At 46.1% G+C, this 14,031-nt stretch overlaps 1 protein-coding gene across 1 annotated transcript in view; it reads right to left on the bottom strand.

Annotated features, from left to right (window-relative positions):
* Nucleotides 1-792: 792 nt before the first annotated feature.
* The window catches only part of TTLL6 (tubulin tyrosine ligase like 6), a 279,018-nt gene continuing 265,779 nt past the window's right edge, over nt 793-14,031 (bottom strand). The window contains exons 12-14 of the mRNA XM_086920507.1: nt 6,828-7,230; nt 1,843-2,032; nt 793-982 (exon numbers count right to left, since the gene is read on the bottom strand). Of these exons, the coding sequence (XP_086776633.1) occupies nt 976-982; nt 1,843-2,032; nt 6,828-7,230 (600 nt within the window). The 3' untranslated portion in view covers nt 793-975. The remainder of the gene's footprint in view (nt 983-1,842; nt 2,033-6,827; nt 7,231-14,031) is intronic.

Below are 14,031 nucleotides of genomic sequence, written 5' to 3'. Positions count from 1 at the left end.
AACTGATGTGTAATTTACAGCAGTTACTGAGCAGCAGCTAAGGGCAATAAGGCCATTAGCAATCCAGAGTTGGAAGCTGTGCCTCACCGTAGGCCAACAACTACATGTGGATGCAAAACACAGTGCAAACAAAAAGTGGCTTCTCTGCTTTGCTGGCTCCACCCATTGCTTCGCCGAGGAGGGAACGCATGACTGAATGACAGAGCAAGAGACAAAGAAATCAAAATGGCATCTTGCTACTTTTTCTGTACGTTTGACCTTCCCAATGTTGTATATAATCCCAACTCATTGGCCCAAGACATTGGGAGAGAGGTGATTACAAACGCTCCAGGTACATTCTGGTGTTGCTACTTCGATATGTACAATCGCTGGTGGTAATTGTTCATGAGCATTGTGTGGTTAGCAATGTTGTGTGGATAACCGCTATTGAAGTCATTTCTCACTAGCATGTGGTGACACAGCATGCAGCAGAGCTCACTCAATCCATACGATGAAAACGTGCAAAAAAGGCAACTCTAAAGAGATGTTTATGGGCTTTTGTTGGCCTCTTATCATTCATAAAAATACATTTGCATACAACTTGTCACATAATGAAAGTGTCATATAGATGCTATTGTTACTCAAAGCAACAGCACTGTTTTCCTGCTCGTGCACAGTTGGCAGTCTGAGTATACTCAGTCTGTGATCAAATCTATGGTCTGTAGGTTACACAGAGGTCTCTGAAGTCAGTGCCTACAAGCTTCTTAGCAGCCTTCGCCAAAAAGAAAAACAATACAGCTTGGGCCTCTTTTTAGCCTATTTATTTAAATGCTTTTGCTAACTGGTTGTGAAAGTAGCTCCATGATAATGGTAAGAAGAGCAGTTGTTACATTCAGTGTCAAGAGTTGGAAAACTGCAGCAAATCTGAAGAGCTGGATCCTGGGAGAAGGATTTGAGGAGTCACCGAGGTCTGTCATGATTAGTCACAACAGGGAGTCACAACCTGCATAGAAAGAAAACAAGGAGTTACCATTGCATGTCTTCATGGTTAACCCTCAGACCCAACACCTTGTGAGTCACAATGCCTTACACCATTGACCAGATGCAAGAGAGCTGGAGATGACCTGCTGCAAGAGAGCTGGAGGTCAGGTGACTGTAGGCAGTATGAACCAGCTGCACCAGCTAATAAAGCCGCTCTTCTAGAATTAGTATTTCATGAAGCTTTCTGGCAATGTAGTGCTTTTCCAAAATGTCTGTAGGACAGAAGTGGAGGATGAAGTGCATCCTTCCTGATTTTGACATTTATATCCTGGCTTGGTGAAGGTGTCAAAAGGGGAGGGACTCCAAATATTCTTCAAAACTCCCACCCCCTATTTCTAATAATCACACTGTGGATACCTTTACCAGTTAGTAAGGCCAGCCTAACCAGAATAGTGTATTTGCTAATCATGTATTTGATTGCATTTTTAAAAAGGGTAACAAAAATTAACTGCAATATTTAAATACGTCTAGACATATTTAAACATTGCCAGGGGGAGGAGGGCATTGAAAAGAATTAAGACCACTGATCTGACCGAACTACCCCCAAATTCCAGAGCAGCCTACTATTTAGAGGTCAAGTTTAGTTTGCTGAATATTTGAAACTGAAACGATGTAGTAAAAATAAGTAACATTTCTTACTAACTAAATACATCTGTGAATTTTACAGAATGCATGAAGGTAATATTTTGTGGAAGAATTTGCAAATTTACAGACAGCTTTGATTTTATTTTAGCACTAACGCATAAACTAGCTTCATATACAAAACAGACATTCTAGGGCTCATCAGCATGTGTAAGCACTATCCCAAGCTGATTCCAATACCTGCCCCTCACTGTGTCTCCTGTGCGTGGAGCCTTTCTTTTGTGCATGCCGAGACCTGGTCGTTGGAACAATGGTGCTGGTCTGGAGACCACTAGCAGGTTCGAAGTGTTGGGCATAACCAGGTGCGACTCTGGGAGTTCCCCCTTCTGCCGATCTCCTTGACCAAGTCTCCTGAGGTGCACAGCACTCTCTGCAAATAAAGAAAGAAAGAAACATTCAAAATATTTCACTACTTCCTTTTAATTACAAATATTTTTTGCTACTGTTGCTAAGAGAAATGGGGTACTGAGGACAGCTTCTCCAAGATGTATGACCTACCCAGTTGCCACTGGGCTGCTGATCGGGTCTCTAACCTGCCTAACCGGCAGGACGCAGATCTTGAGGACAATGATTGTAAATGATATAATGTGAATTAGGGAATAACATGAGATAACAGAGTGCAAAAGGAGTTGCCTAAAGATGTTATGTGCTGTGTGCCTCTATGCACACAATTCACAAGAGAACTATTTAGTTTATAAGAGTTAGTTGCCGTTCATTCCCTTAATTTAAGATCTTGCAGCCTGGTCCAAGTCTTTTTAGGTCACACAGCTGTAGACAGCACACGCACTGTCTCGAAGATACATGCTGTATCTACTTTGTGGTGCAAAAGGGGGTGGTGATGGACGGAGGCAGAGTGGGCTAAAAAACGGTGATGGATTAAACCCAGATCTGTTGACTGGGTTTGAGTTTGATTGGTTCATATGCTCCATCCATCACCACCCCCTTTTGCACCGCTTTGTTCGCCATAAGTTGGCAGGGTATGCTTAGACGTGATCCCTTGCTCACTTTATCACTGGATTCAAGCAAGCCTGGCTGAAGACGGCTGGAATGCCAGAAACCGGTCCTAGGAAGCTTGTTTCCGGTCCAGGGAAGGCATGGCTTGGCAGTTCGGGCTAGACTGTTCCCATGAAGCACAGGGTCAAGCTGATTTGCATATGGCCATGTCTGAACTGGGGTGGCAGAGTGGGCTAAAGAACGGTGATGGATTAAACCCAGATCTGTTGACTGGGTGGGAGTGTTTGATTGGTTCAGATGCTCCATCCATCACCACCCCCTTTTGCACCGCTTTGTTCGCAATAAGTTGGCAGGGTATGCTCAGACGTGAGTCCCTTGCTCACTTTGCCACTGGATTCAAGCAAGCCTGGCTGAAGACGACTGGAATGCTAGAAACCGGTCCTAGGAAGCTTGTTTCCGGTCCAGGGAAGCACGGCTTGGCAGTTCGGGCTGGACTGTTCCCATGAGGCACAGGGTCAGACTGATTTGCATATGGCCATGTCTGAACTGGGGTGGCAGAGTGGGCTAAAGAACGGTGATGGATTAAACCCAGATCTGTTGACTGGGTGTGAGTGTTTGATTGGTTCAGATGCTCCATCCATCACCACCCCCTTTTGTATCTACTTTGTGGGCTTCAGCCTGTCCATAAGGCTTCCATTTGCTGGCTCCATCATCGCTCTCCTTTTCTTTCTCCCCATTTGTCCATGGCATGCATTTGTCATGCCTCTTTCAGGGTTTATCCCTCCCCAAGAGCAGGGACCAAGTACACTATCTCTCAACTACTCCTCTTTTTATGACCATTTTAGGAACGTCTTTTTTCTTGGTTAACAAGCCGTCCTCAGGAGCGATGGTGTTTTCATTTGCTCCAATTGTTTTCTTTTTTCTTATCCCTTCCCACTTTTCATTTGCTCTGTCCATCATTGGCTGCCATACACTAGCGTCCTCCGCCGCTGCCCCACGTGGCTACACTCCCATAAAGTCCTGTGGGAATGAGGGAAGAAAATGGCAGCAGGAAAAGCCATCGAGTGGGAGGAGGAGAAGTGCCCCAGCCTGATAGCCGCAGAGCGCAAGGCTTTCGCCAGCAGGAACAAGTGGGCCCATGATTATCATAGCTGGCAGGTGGTGCTCTGGCAGCCCTCTCTACCCATGCGCAACCACTGTTCGCACCTTCCACTGGGGATCTGTACCCGGGGCTCCCTGCGCTGCAGCCAGCTGTAACGGCATCTCCTAGCACTGCCTGAGCAGCAAAACAGGCCACTCAGGCCAATCACGATGCAGCTCATGCAGCGTCAATATTGGCTGGGAGAGGCTGGGAGCCTGGTTGCTTCTGGTGCTGCACAGTGAAGGCAGAGGAGAGGCGTGCAGCTGTGCGCAAAGTTACGTTTTTTTAATCCAATTCCCCTGCCTCACCACCCCTGTTGAGAAGCAGCCGCCACTGTCCCCTCTGTATGTGGAGCTCAACCTCTGCCTGTCTCTGTTGTGCCTTTTGGGGAACATTTGCGCTCCCTGATGTATGTGGCATGCGTTATTCTTTGCATTAGCATATATGCCCCCCACTGCATGGATAGGTGCTTGCATTGTATCCCTCTTGTTTGCACATTCTTCCTCTTGCATATGTGGGCTTTCCTCATGCACGTGGGTGCTCGTAGTCTTCTCCGTTCATATTTATATGCGCATTGCTTTATTCCCAGGTGTGCTGGATTTAGTTGTGATCTCTAATGCTGTCAATGGGCTTTCTCTACTGTGGTTGATTCTGGTTTCTCCTCATTGCCATGGCCACTGAGACCCCCGGCCCCACGGCCACCATCTGCACCAACCCCCTGCACTCCTGAACCAACATCAACGACGACGACACCATCAAAATCATGAACACCATCCACTCTGGATCTCCCTCAGACCCATGCCCACACCACATCTTCAACACAGCCAGCACCACCATCGAACCCCACCTCCGGAAAGTCATCAACATCTCCTTCGAGACTGCGACCTTCCCGGTGAGTTGGAAGCATGCTGAGATCAACACCTTACTCAAGAAACCCAAGGCTGAATCCAAAGACCTCAAGAACTTCCCACCCATCTCCCTGCTCCCGTTCCAGGTGAAGGTCATCAAAAAGACTGTCAACAGACAACTGACCCGATACCTCAAGGAGAACAGCATTGTGGACCCGTCGCAGTCCGGGTTCCGAAGCAAGCACAGCACCGAAACAGCCCTCATCACCGCCACCGATGACATCAGGGCCCTGCTGGACAACAAAGAAACCGCGGCTCTCATCCTCCTAGACCTGTCAGCCGCCTTCGATGTAGTCTGCCACCGCACCCTATGCACACACCTCATGACCCTGGGATACGAGACAAGGCTCTGGACTGAACCACCTCCTTCATCTCCGGCAGAACTCAGAGCGTCCGCATCCTTTCTGCTCCAAAGCTGCCGAGATCATCTGCGGCGTACCCCAGGGCTTATCCCTCAGCCCAACATTGTTTAACATCTACATGGCACCACTCGCCCACGTCGCCGACCGCACAACCTCAACATCATCTCCTACACCGACGACACCCAGCTGATCCTCTCCTTCACAGAGGACCTCCTCACCGCCAAACCCAACCTCCACAAAGGATTGAAAGCCGTCGCCAAATGGATGCAGAACAGCCGACTGAATCTACACTCGGACAAGACAGAGGTCCTCATCCTCGGCTCCACCCCCTTAGCCTGGGAAGACTCCTGGTGGACTACCGCACTGGGAGCAGCTCCAACACCCACCAACCACGCAAGCAACCTGGGGTTCATCCTTGACTCTACTCTCTGTATGAGTTTGAGTTTGAGTTTGAGTTTAAAAATTCTTATATAGCGCTCTTACACCAGCGGTTTCATGGCGCTGTAACTGGCAGATCTCCACAATAGACAAGGGAGGGAGGTCGGGTAACAGAGGGTTAAATGAAAATTTTGCTGAAGAAGTAGGCTTTAAGTTTCTTTCGAAACTGGGAATATGGGGTTAAAGATCTGAGATCAAGGGGTAATGAGTTCCAAAGGGTTGGGGCAAGGGTCGCAAATTTTGAGCCCCCCCACTTTTTCCGGCGAAACCGGGGAACTATCAGGAGGGATTGAGAAGAAGATCGGAGCTCCCTAGTTGGCAAGTAGGGGATAATCTCCGAAGAAATAAATGCAGGGGCCGTACCCAATCGAGCCTGGTAAGTGATAGATGCAAGCTTGAATTGGATACGTTCCCGAACCGGAAGCCAATGTAAAAGTTTCAGAAGGGGGGTGACATGTGAGGATTTAGGAAGGTTAAAGACCAGCCGCGCCGCCTGGTATGACTAAACACGTCAACGCTGTCTCATCCTCCTGTTTCAACACCCTCCACATACTTCGAATGAGGAAAAGCCCTCTACGCAGGAACCTCAAACAAGCACCTGAAATGACTTCAACGCATTCAAAACACCTCTGCACGCCTGTTGCTCGACATCCCCCTCTGCAGCCACATCACACCCCATCTGAGAGACCTGCACTGGCTCCCCATCAACAAGAGGATCACCTTCATGTTCCTAACCCACGCACACAAGGCACTCCACAACACAGGACCAGCATACAACAGACAACTCAGTTTCTACACCCCCAACCGCCAGCTCTGCTCCACCGACCTCGCCCTCGCCACCGTCCCCCGCATCCGAAGAGCGACCTCTGGCGGCAGATCGTTCTCACACTTCGCCTCCAAAACCTGGAACACCCCACACATCCTCCTAAGGCAGACCCAGGACCTGCTGACCTTCAGAAGACTCCTCAAACCCTGGCTGTTCGAGCAGTAGGAGCATTCGTCACCCCTAGCCCCTAGCGCCTTGAGACCCTCACGGGGAAGTAGGGCGCTTTACAAATGTTTTGATTGATTGATTGTGTTTTTTTTCTCATCTGCCCCCACTGACTTAGGACCTTATTTAGAGTTTGGCGGACAGAGTACTGAGCCCCAAACGTGGTGGATGTTCCATCTGCTATAGTCAAAGGCACACGGTGAACCAGAGATCAGCCACATTTGTAACTACCTATCTGTCAAACTCTAAATAAGGCCCTAAAGACAAGCAATGATGTTGTATTTCGGAGACCTTAAATAATATAAAGATTGCATGTCAATCCTAGTTTATGACTGTGCAGTTCAACTCCCAGGTCCCACCAATACACTCACGTGTTCGATGCCGATGTTGCAGTTTTCGGCTGTGCTCTTCGTGAACGATGGGAAGCTCCGCCGTGGGCCCAAGTCTCTGCTTCCGGAGCAGTTCACAGTCCTCAAGTGACCTCTCTCTGCTGCCAGGCTCTATTGCCTTCCAAACCTGCGGAGGAACATTCTCCAAGGGTGGAGGTGACTCCTGGGTCAGTAATGAAGGAACTGGACTGCCCTCTTCCCAAAGCAGGGGGACTTGGTCTTGTGGCAACCTGCTGCCGGCAATGACCTGAGGTGCTGAGTTGGGACATTTGGAGACATCCATCGAGGCTATGGCCCGCTTCAGCGCCAGTTGTACAGGAACAGATGGTGACAGAAAATGGTTCCAGTCTTCGTGAGTCATCGGGAATTCAGTTCTTTTTATCAGCTGCAGAGCAGAAAGAAAATGATAACTCATTACTCTGGGCAATGCATCGCACAAGCAAACACATGCTGTTATTTTCAATTTAGAAAGACTTAGCTTTGCCTTTAAAATTCTGTGGTTTATGTGCTAGTAGCACGAGAACAGTTCATGAATATTCCAGTAATTAGCCCACATCAGACACATCAGGACTCAACACTTGATGCAGTCCCTAATTATCTATTTAATTTAATTTCCCTAATCATAATATATCCTGCAATCTTTCCTGAAAAGCAGATAACATTTTAAAATCCAGATACAGTAAGATATGTATTCAATTCTCAGCCGTAAAATGGAAATGTTCAGGATAAGAGGGGGTTGTATTTTTATAATCAAGATGTTTTCTACCCTTTCTGATGTGGTGATATTGCTGCGGTGCAGCAGTTTTTAAAATAGCTAATGTGATTATGGTACATTGGTGATAATAAGTGACAGAAAGAGGAATGTCCTAAGACCCGCCATCTTCGAAGTATGAAAAATCAAGCCCACATCCTGTTATATCAGATGCACAAGACATTAAGATCTCAATGGATCTGGAGAATTTACTCTTAGAGCAGCAAACAACAGGTTTGATACATGACAACGAATTCTGGTGTGCTCTAGCTGTTTTGCTGGAAGACACATGATAGCGCATCTCTCCCGTGAAGTATTAAAGAAAGACCTTGCCGCAGAGTTCTCTTGGATTGCTCAGCGCGTGCATGGAAGGTGGTAGCACATGGTTCATTGGTATGTAGTTCAGTGCTTTGTTGGGATGTGTGCTTACAGATTTGAGTTTTCGAGCAGGCTTTAATGTAAAATAAGCATCACTGAATTTGATAATAGCAACTTGTACAACGCACCAAATGACAATCAATTTGCGCAATAATTCAGAGCATATGAAAAACACTAGAAACAGCTCTTCTGGTAATTTCAATTATTTAAGGAATTTTGTAATGCACACTGCATGCAACAAATTGCAACCTAGTAGCCCTGAGAGTATGAAATAAGGGATATGGTTTTCAATATATATATTATATGCACAACAATTCTAAAACCTGCCATCCTTTCTCCATGGTAAAAATCAGACAGCACAATAGGAATGGGATATATAATATTTAGTCAATTTCCCACCAACAGTGCATTCACAACAACAGGGACAGTAAATGCGTTTCGGTGCCTTTTACAGGACCATAGAGTCCTGTCGTCTACATTGTCCTTTTTAAAGTGCCCTTTGACAAGGCCCAGGAACGGGGTAATCACTATGTTTTAATGGGTGGCTGGAAAAACTTCTTTGAAATGGCTCTTGTCAGTTTCTTTTAGAAAGTAGGAAACTTCGGTCTGTTTTTCAGGTATGGGTTTAGAGAGTTGCAGAGCTAAGCTCCAAAATTCCCACTACCGACTTCCAACTAGGGGTCTTCCAGTTGAAGGTGGACATAAGAAGACTGTATAATGACAGTGGCAAGATTATTTTGCCCAACATCAAATCCCACAAAAGGGCAAAATGACCTTAGCAATACAATTGCCCTTATTCCAGAGACTTACGCAACAGGAGTGGACCCACACCCTAACCATAGATATTACCAGTATAGTTATTATGGAAACAATAATTAATCCACATCTCTCAATTTACTTAGAACAAAATATGATCCTGGACCCCTCTCAGTCAGGCTTTCGGGCATCTTATAGCACAGAGGCCACCCTGCTTGAAATTAAGGATACCTTTAGGATGTCGCTTGACAGGGATGCTCCAGTCATGCTAGTGCTGCTGGATTGTTCGGCTGCTTTCAACACCATCTCCCACCACATTCTGTTAAGCAGGCTGCAAGAGATTGGTGTTGGAGGCTTAGCGTTGAAATGGGTTCAGAGTTATCTGTCTGATAGAACCCAATCTGTTCAGCTTGAAGCCTATGTTTCTCCTTCAGCTGCAGTGGACAAGGGGGTGCCACAGGGCTCTATTTTGAGTCCTACGTTATTCAATCTATATGTGGCCCCTTTGGCCTCAATCATCAGGAACTGTGGGTTTGAAACCATATCCTACGCTGATGATACACGGCTGATAGCTCACATAGAGAAGGATCCTGCTGAAACGAAAGCTAAGTTTTCTGAGCGCATGATCAAGATAGCAGATTGGATGAAGAGGAACTTTTTACAACTAAATTCTTCAAAAATAGAGATTCTCCTGTTTGGCAAGGTTGCGGACCTGTGGTCCTCAGACTAGTGGCCTTCGGAGTTGGGAGAGGCCCCCTCCCAGAGAAGTTGGGCGAAGAATCTTGGGATAAAGATTGATAATCAGCTTTCAATGGAGGAGCAGGTAAAGACGCTTGCAGGCTCCTGTTTCGGGACCATGTGGATGTTGAGAAAGATCTTCTCATGGATCCTGCTCAGCGCCAGAAGACCCTGATTCAGGCGCTTTTAATTAGTCGCCTTGACTACGGTAATTCCTTGCTGGTAGGAATCAGGGAGGACCTATTATCCAAACTACAGGTTGTGCAAAACACAGCTGCCCTCTTGCCCCGGATAAACCAGCCCGAACCCCTTCCTTGCGCCTCCTAATACAATTACATTGGCTTCCAGTCAAGAAACGGGCCACCTTTCAGCTGTTGTGCCTGGTCTTCAGGTCCCTGCACGGACTGGGACCGGTCTATTTGACTAATAAACTTAAATGGTACCATCCTGCACGTCAGCTCAGATCAAGCAATCATAAGCTACTGTGCTGCCAGAGAATCAGGAAGGTAAAAATGGGAGGGCATGCCTTTTCCTATCTGGAACCCAAACTCTGGAACGACCTCCCTGAACTCATTCGGGAATGCCCAAATCTGTCCCAATTAAAAAAATTGCTTAAAACCTGGCTTTTCTAATCTGCCCATTAATGACTGCTTCTCTTTCTCAGGCGCCGAGAGATCCCCTTGGGGATGATTTGTGCGCGTTACAAATGACCTAAATAAATGAGATCACAAGGGGAATTTAATGTAGGAGAAGGAGCTTAAGTCCCGTTAAAACAAATTTTAAGTAATACATTTCAACATATGTATCCAAAGAGCGCATATAAAATAATAAAATAGCAGACAATCAGCAAACCTTGAAATGCAAACATTTCCGTAAAACCTCATTGCCCCATCCAGAGGTAAACTTGGGTTTTATAGATTGATTTAGAGATTATTTTTTACAAAGAACAATGGATTAATACATTTAAACTCAACACAGACTGTATGTGTTGTTTGGGAATTTTAAACCAAACCTAGACAAGGATTGAACAAAATGAAATAAATAGACATATGAAAAATGGGAGACTAATAAGGCTGAAGCCTGGACTGAATTACAAGCACATCTTTAAAATGGTTGGGTGGTATGGGTATAGAAAGGCAATGGCGTATTTAATAAAATTTGCAAACTCAAAAAGATACCTGAATGCTTCTCGCAAAAATGCAACCCTATAAGCATAAAAAAAGCACATTGTAGGATTTTAAAGAGGGATATCACTTCTATATATTGATTAGAACTGCTATGGACCAAGCTAAGAAATTGTCACATGCAATCTTTGAGCTTATGTATGAATTTTCAGTAGGCTTTATATCCAAGCGTTATTTTGGGAGCCTAGGAAAATACTCAGAACAAAAGTTTACAGCGAAAATTTCAAAATGATGATTTTAAATATTTGAACCTTTGTCATTGTAACGAAAATGAAAAGACTGCCAAAATTCAGAAGGAGAAACTCAATATAGTTTATTTTACAAAACAACTTCAAATTAAAAGGATTTGGAGATGGAATGCATCAGGAGCTATAAAACACAAAGTTCACCGGGGGAACAACAGGCTTGTGAACCCACTTTCTTCACTCTGAATTCGAGAAGGGGTTGTCTCTTCTGTACTCCAGATTGTTTACCCATGTAGAATACAGAATTACCTCAGACCTTGATAAGTTCTAGGGCGCACCTGTCAAAAATATCAAATTAAACAGGCTCACCATATACATCCAACCGTAAACAGAATTATATTTAGCAAGATCAAGCTAGTAGACGTCAAACTTATATATCGAATGTCCAAGAATGTCGGACTGAGCATGTGATACCAAAAAATTATGGGGGCTGTGATACTATCAAATTCTAAGTGCTTTCTAAAACAACTTGTGAGACATAAATATAACCCAATTTAATGTACACATGTACTGCCATACGGTGCGTTTATGGCAACTATAGAACATTTACATTTGAAAATTAATACAATATAGTAATTGTAAACATGAGAATCTTCTCCAATGCTCCACTGTTGTAACAGGAGTCGCAAAGATGCTAGATACACGCAAGGCATGATGACTTCAGTACAAAATAATTAAGTGATTGCCTGAACATTAAATCTAACGGAGGTAGATGTAATTTTGTCATGTTCTTGTTGTTTATCCCCTTCGCTGCGGGGGTAATTCCCCCAAAGTGCGGGGGCGGGGGGTGAGGGCGGCGCCCCGGTGCTCCTGACGAGCCCAGCACGTCATGAGTCACAGTGGAGCTGTGCTCACGACAAGCTGGGCTCATCACGACCCCACCCACTGATTAATTTGCCCACTTAGGTGGGGAATCAATCGCACCTGGGCTCGTTATAAGCACCGGAGAGGTTAAGGTAGACCAAATTTTATATGATCACAACTATGAGAACATACAAAATGTATCTAAAAAACATTTCATCTCCAACAATGCTAAATGTGTATCAGCAAAGCACGCACATGGCTCACAAACGTATTTCCCGGAGACCAACCCACCCAACCATCTGCTGGACCTTCACCACCCTCGAACATCCTTAATGACTGGAACCCAATCTCCACTGAGGACACTATCCGCCTGATGAACTCCATCCACTCAGGATCCCCCACAGACCCATGCCCTCACCACATCTTCAACAAAGCAGACTCCATCATAGCACCGCACCTCCGAGACGTCATCAACTGCTCCCTCAACTCCGCCACCTTCCCGGAAAGCTGGAAACACGCTGAACTCAGCGCCCTTCTGAAAAAACCCACAGCGGACCCCACCGAACTCAAAAACTACCGTCCCATTTCGCTCCTTCCATTCCCGGCCAAAGTCATCGAGAAAGCTGTCAACAACCAGCTCGCCGCCTTCCTCGAAGCCAACAATTCCCTCGACTCCTCACAGTCCGGTTTCCGAGCCAAACACAGTACTGAAACCGCCCTCATCGCAGCAACAGACGACATTCGTACTTTACTGGACAATGGAGACACAGTCGCCCTCATCCTCCTCGACCTCTCCGCAGCCTTCGACACAGTCTGCTATAGCACCCTTCTACAGCGCCTCAGAAACATTGGAATCCAAGGAAAAGCACTAGAATGGATCACCTCGTTCCTCACCGGAAGAACCCAGAGAGTCCGCCTTCCACCATTCAAGTCAGAGGCCACTGAAGTCATCTGCGGCGTGCCACAAGGATCTTCACTCAGCTCCACCCTTTTCAACGTATACATGAGCCCCCTCGCGGCCATCGCACGCCAACACAACCTCAACATCATCTCCTACGCGGATGACACTCAACTGATCCTATCACTCACCATTGACCCTAGCACCGCCAAAACTAACCTACACGAAGGAATGAAAGAAGTAGCCGAATGGATGAAACATAGCCGTCTGAAACTGAACTCAGATAAAACAGAAGTCCTTATCTTAGGTACCTCCCCCTCTGCATGGGACGACTCTTGGTGGCCAGAAGCCCTTGGAAAAGCACCCATCCCGACAGACCATGCACGGAACCTGGGCGTCATCCTGGATTCCTCACTTTCGATGAACAGACAAGTCAACGCCGTCTCTTCATCCTGCTTCAACATTCTTCGCATGCTCAAAAAAACATTTCGTTGGATCCCCACAGAAACTAGGAAAACGGTCACCCACGCCCTGGTCACGAGCTGACTGGACTATGGAAACACCCTCTACGCCGGTACTACCGCTAAACTCCAGAAAAAACTCCAACGAATCCAAAACGCCTCAGCCAGGCTCATATTAGACATCCCGCGTAAAGAACATATCTCTGGTCACCTGAAAAACCTCCACTGGCTTCCCGTCAATAAGAGGATCACTTTCCGGCTCCTAACCCACGCACACAAAGCACTCTACGAAATCGGACCAGAATGCCTCAACACACGACTGTCCTTCTACTCCCCCTCCCGCCAGCTACGATCATCCAACCAAGCCCTTGCCACTGTACCTCACATCAACAAAACCACCATGGGAGGTAGATCCTTCTCCTACCTGGCAGCTAAAACCTGGAACTCCCTTCCCACTTACCTTCGCCTTACTCAGAATCACCTAGCATTCAGAAAGCAACTTAAAACGTGGATATTTGACAAGTAATTCCCCACCCCTCCTCAAGCGCCTTAAGACCCTCTGGGTATGTAGCGCGCTATATAAATTCTTTGACTTGACTTGACTTGACCTTAGCAACAAGGCAACAAAAAAGGAAACAGCGCACACATCAGACTAAGAAGTCACCAATGCAGAAAATGTAGTGCCATTGCATATGTGAATGCCGAGGAACAAGATGCGGCCCCAAAGTATGATAACATTGTCCCGCAACAATTCACCAATTCATTTGGGTGCTAAAATTTGTATAATATGAATCGCACGACCCCATATACAATTGAGATAGAGAGGGAGGGAGAACAAGAGTGTATAAGAGAGAGAAAGAGCGAGTCAGAGCAACAACGAACCAAAGCAGAAAAAAAATGTGTTTCAGGGTGGTAGAGTTAGGAAAAGTAAATGTGTTTCTAATGCTATGTTATTCAAATCGTATGATAGA

Source organism: Lissotriton vulgaris, chromosome 5 (assembly GCF_964263255.1).
Source record: "Lissotriton vulgaris chromosome 5, aLisVul1.2, whole genome shotgun sequence".
Lineage (NCBI taxonomy): Eukaryota > Metazoa > Chordata > Amphibia > Caudata > Salamandridae > Lissotriton > Lissotriton vulgaris.
This window is presented reverse-complemented; position numbering and strand designations above follow the sequence as displayed.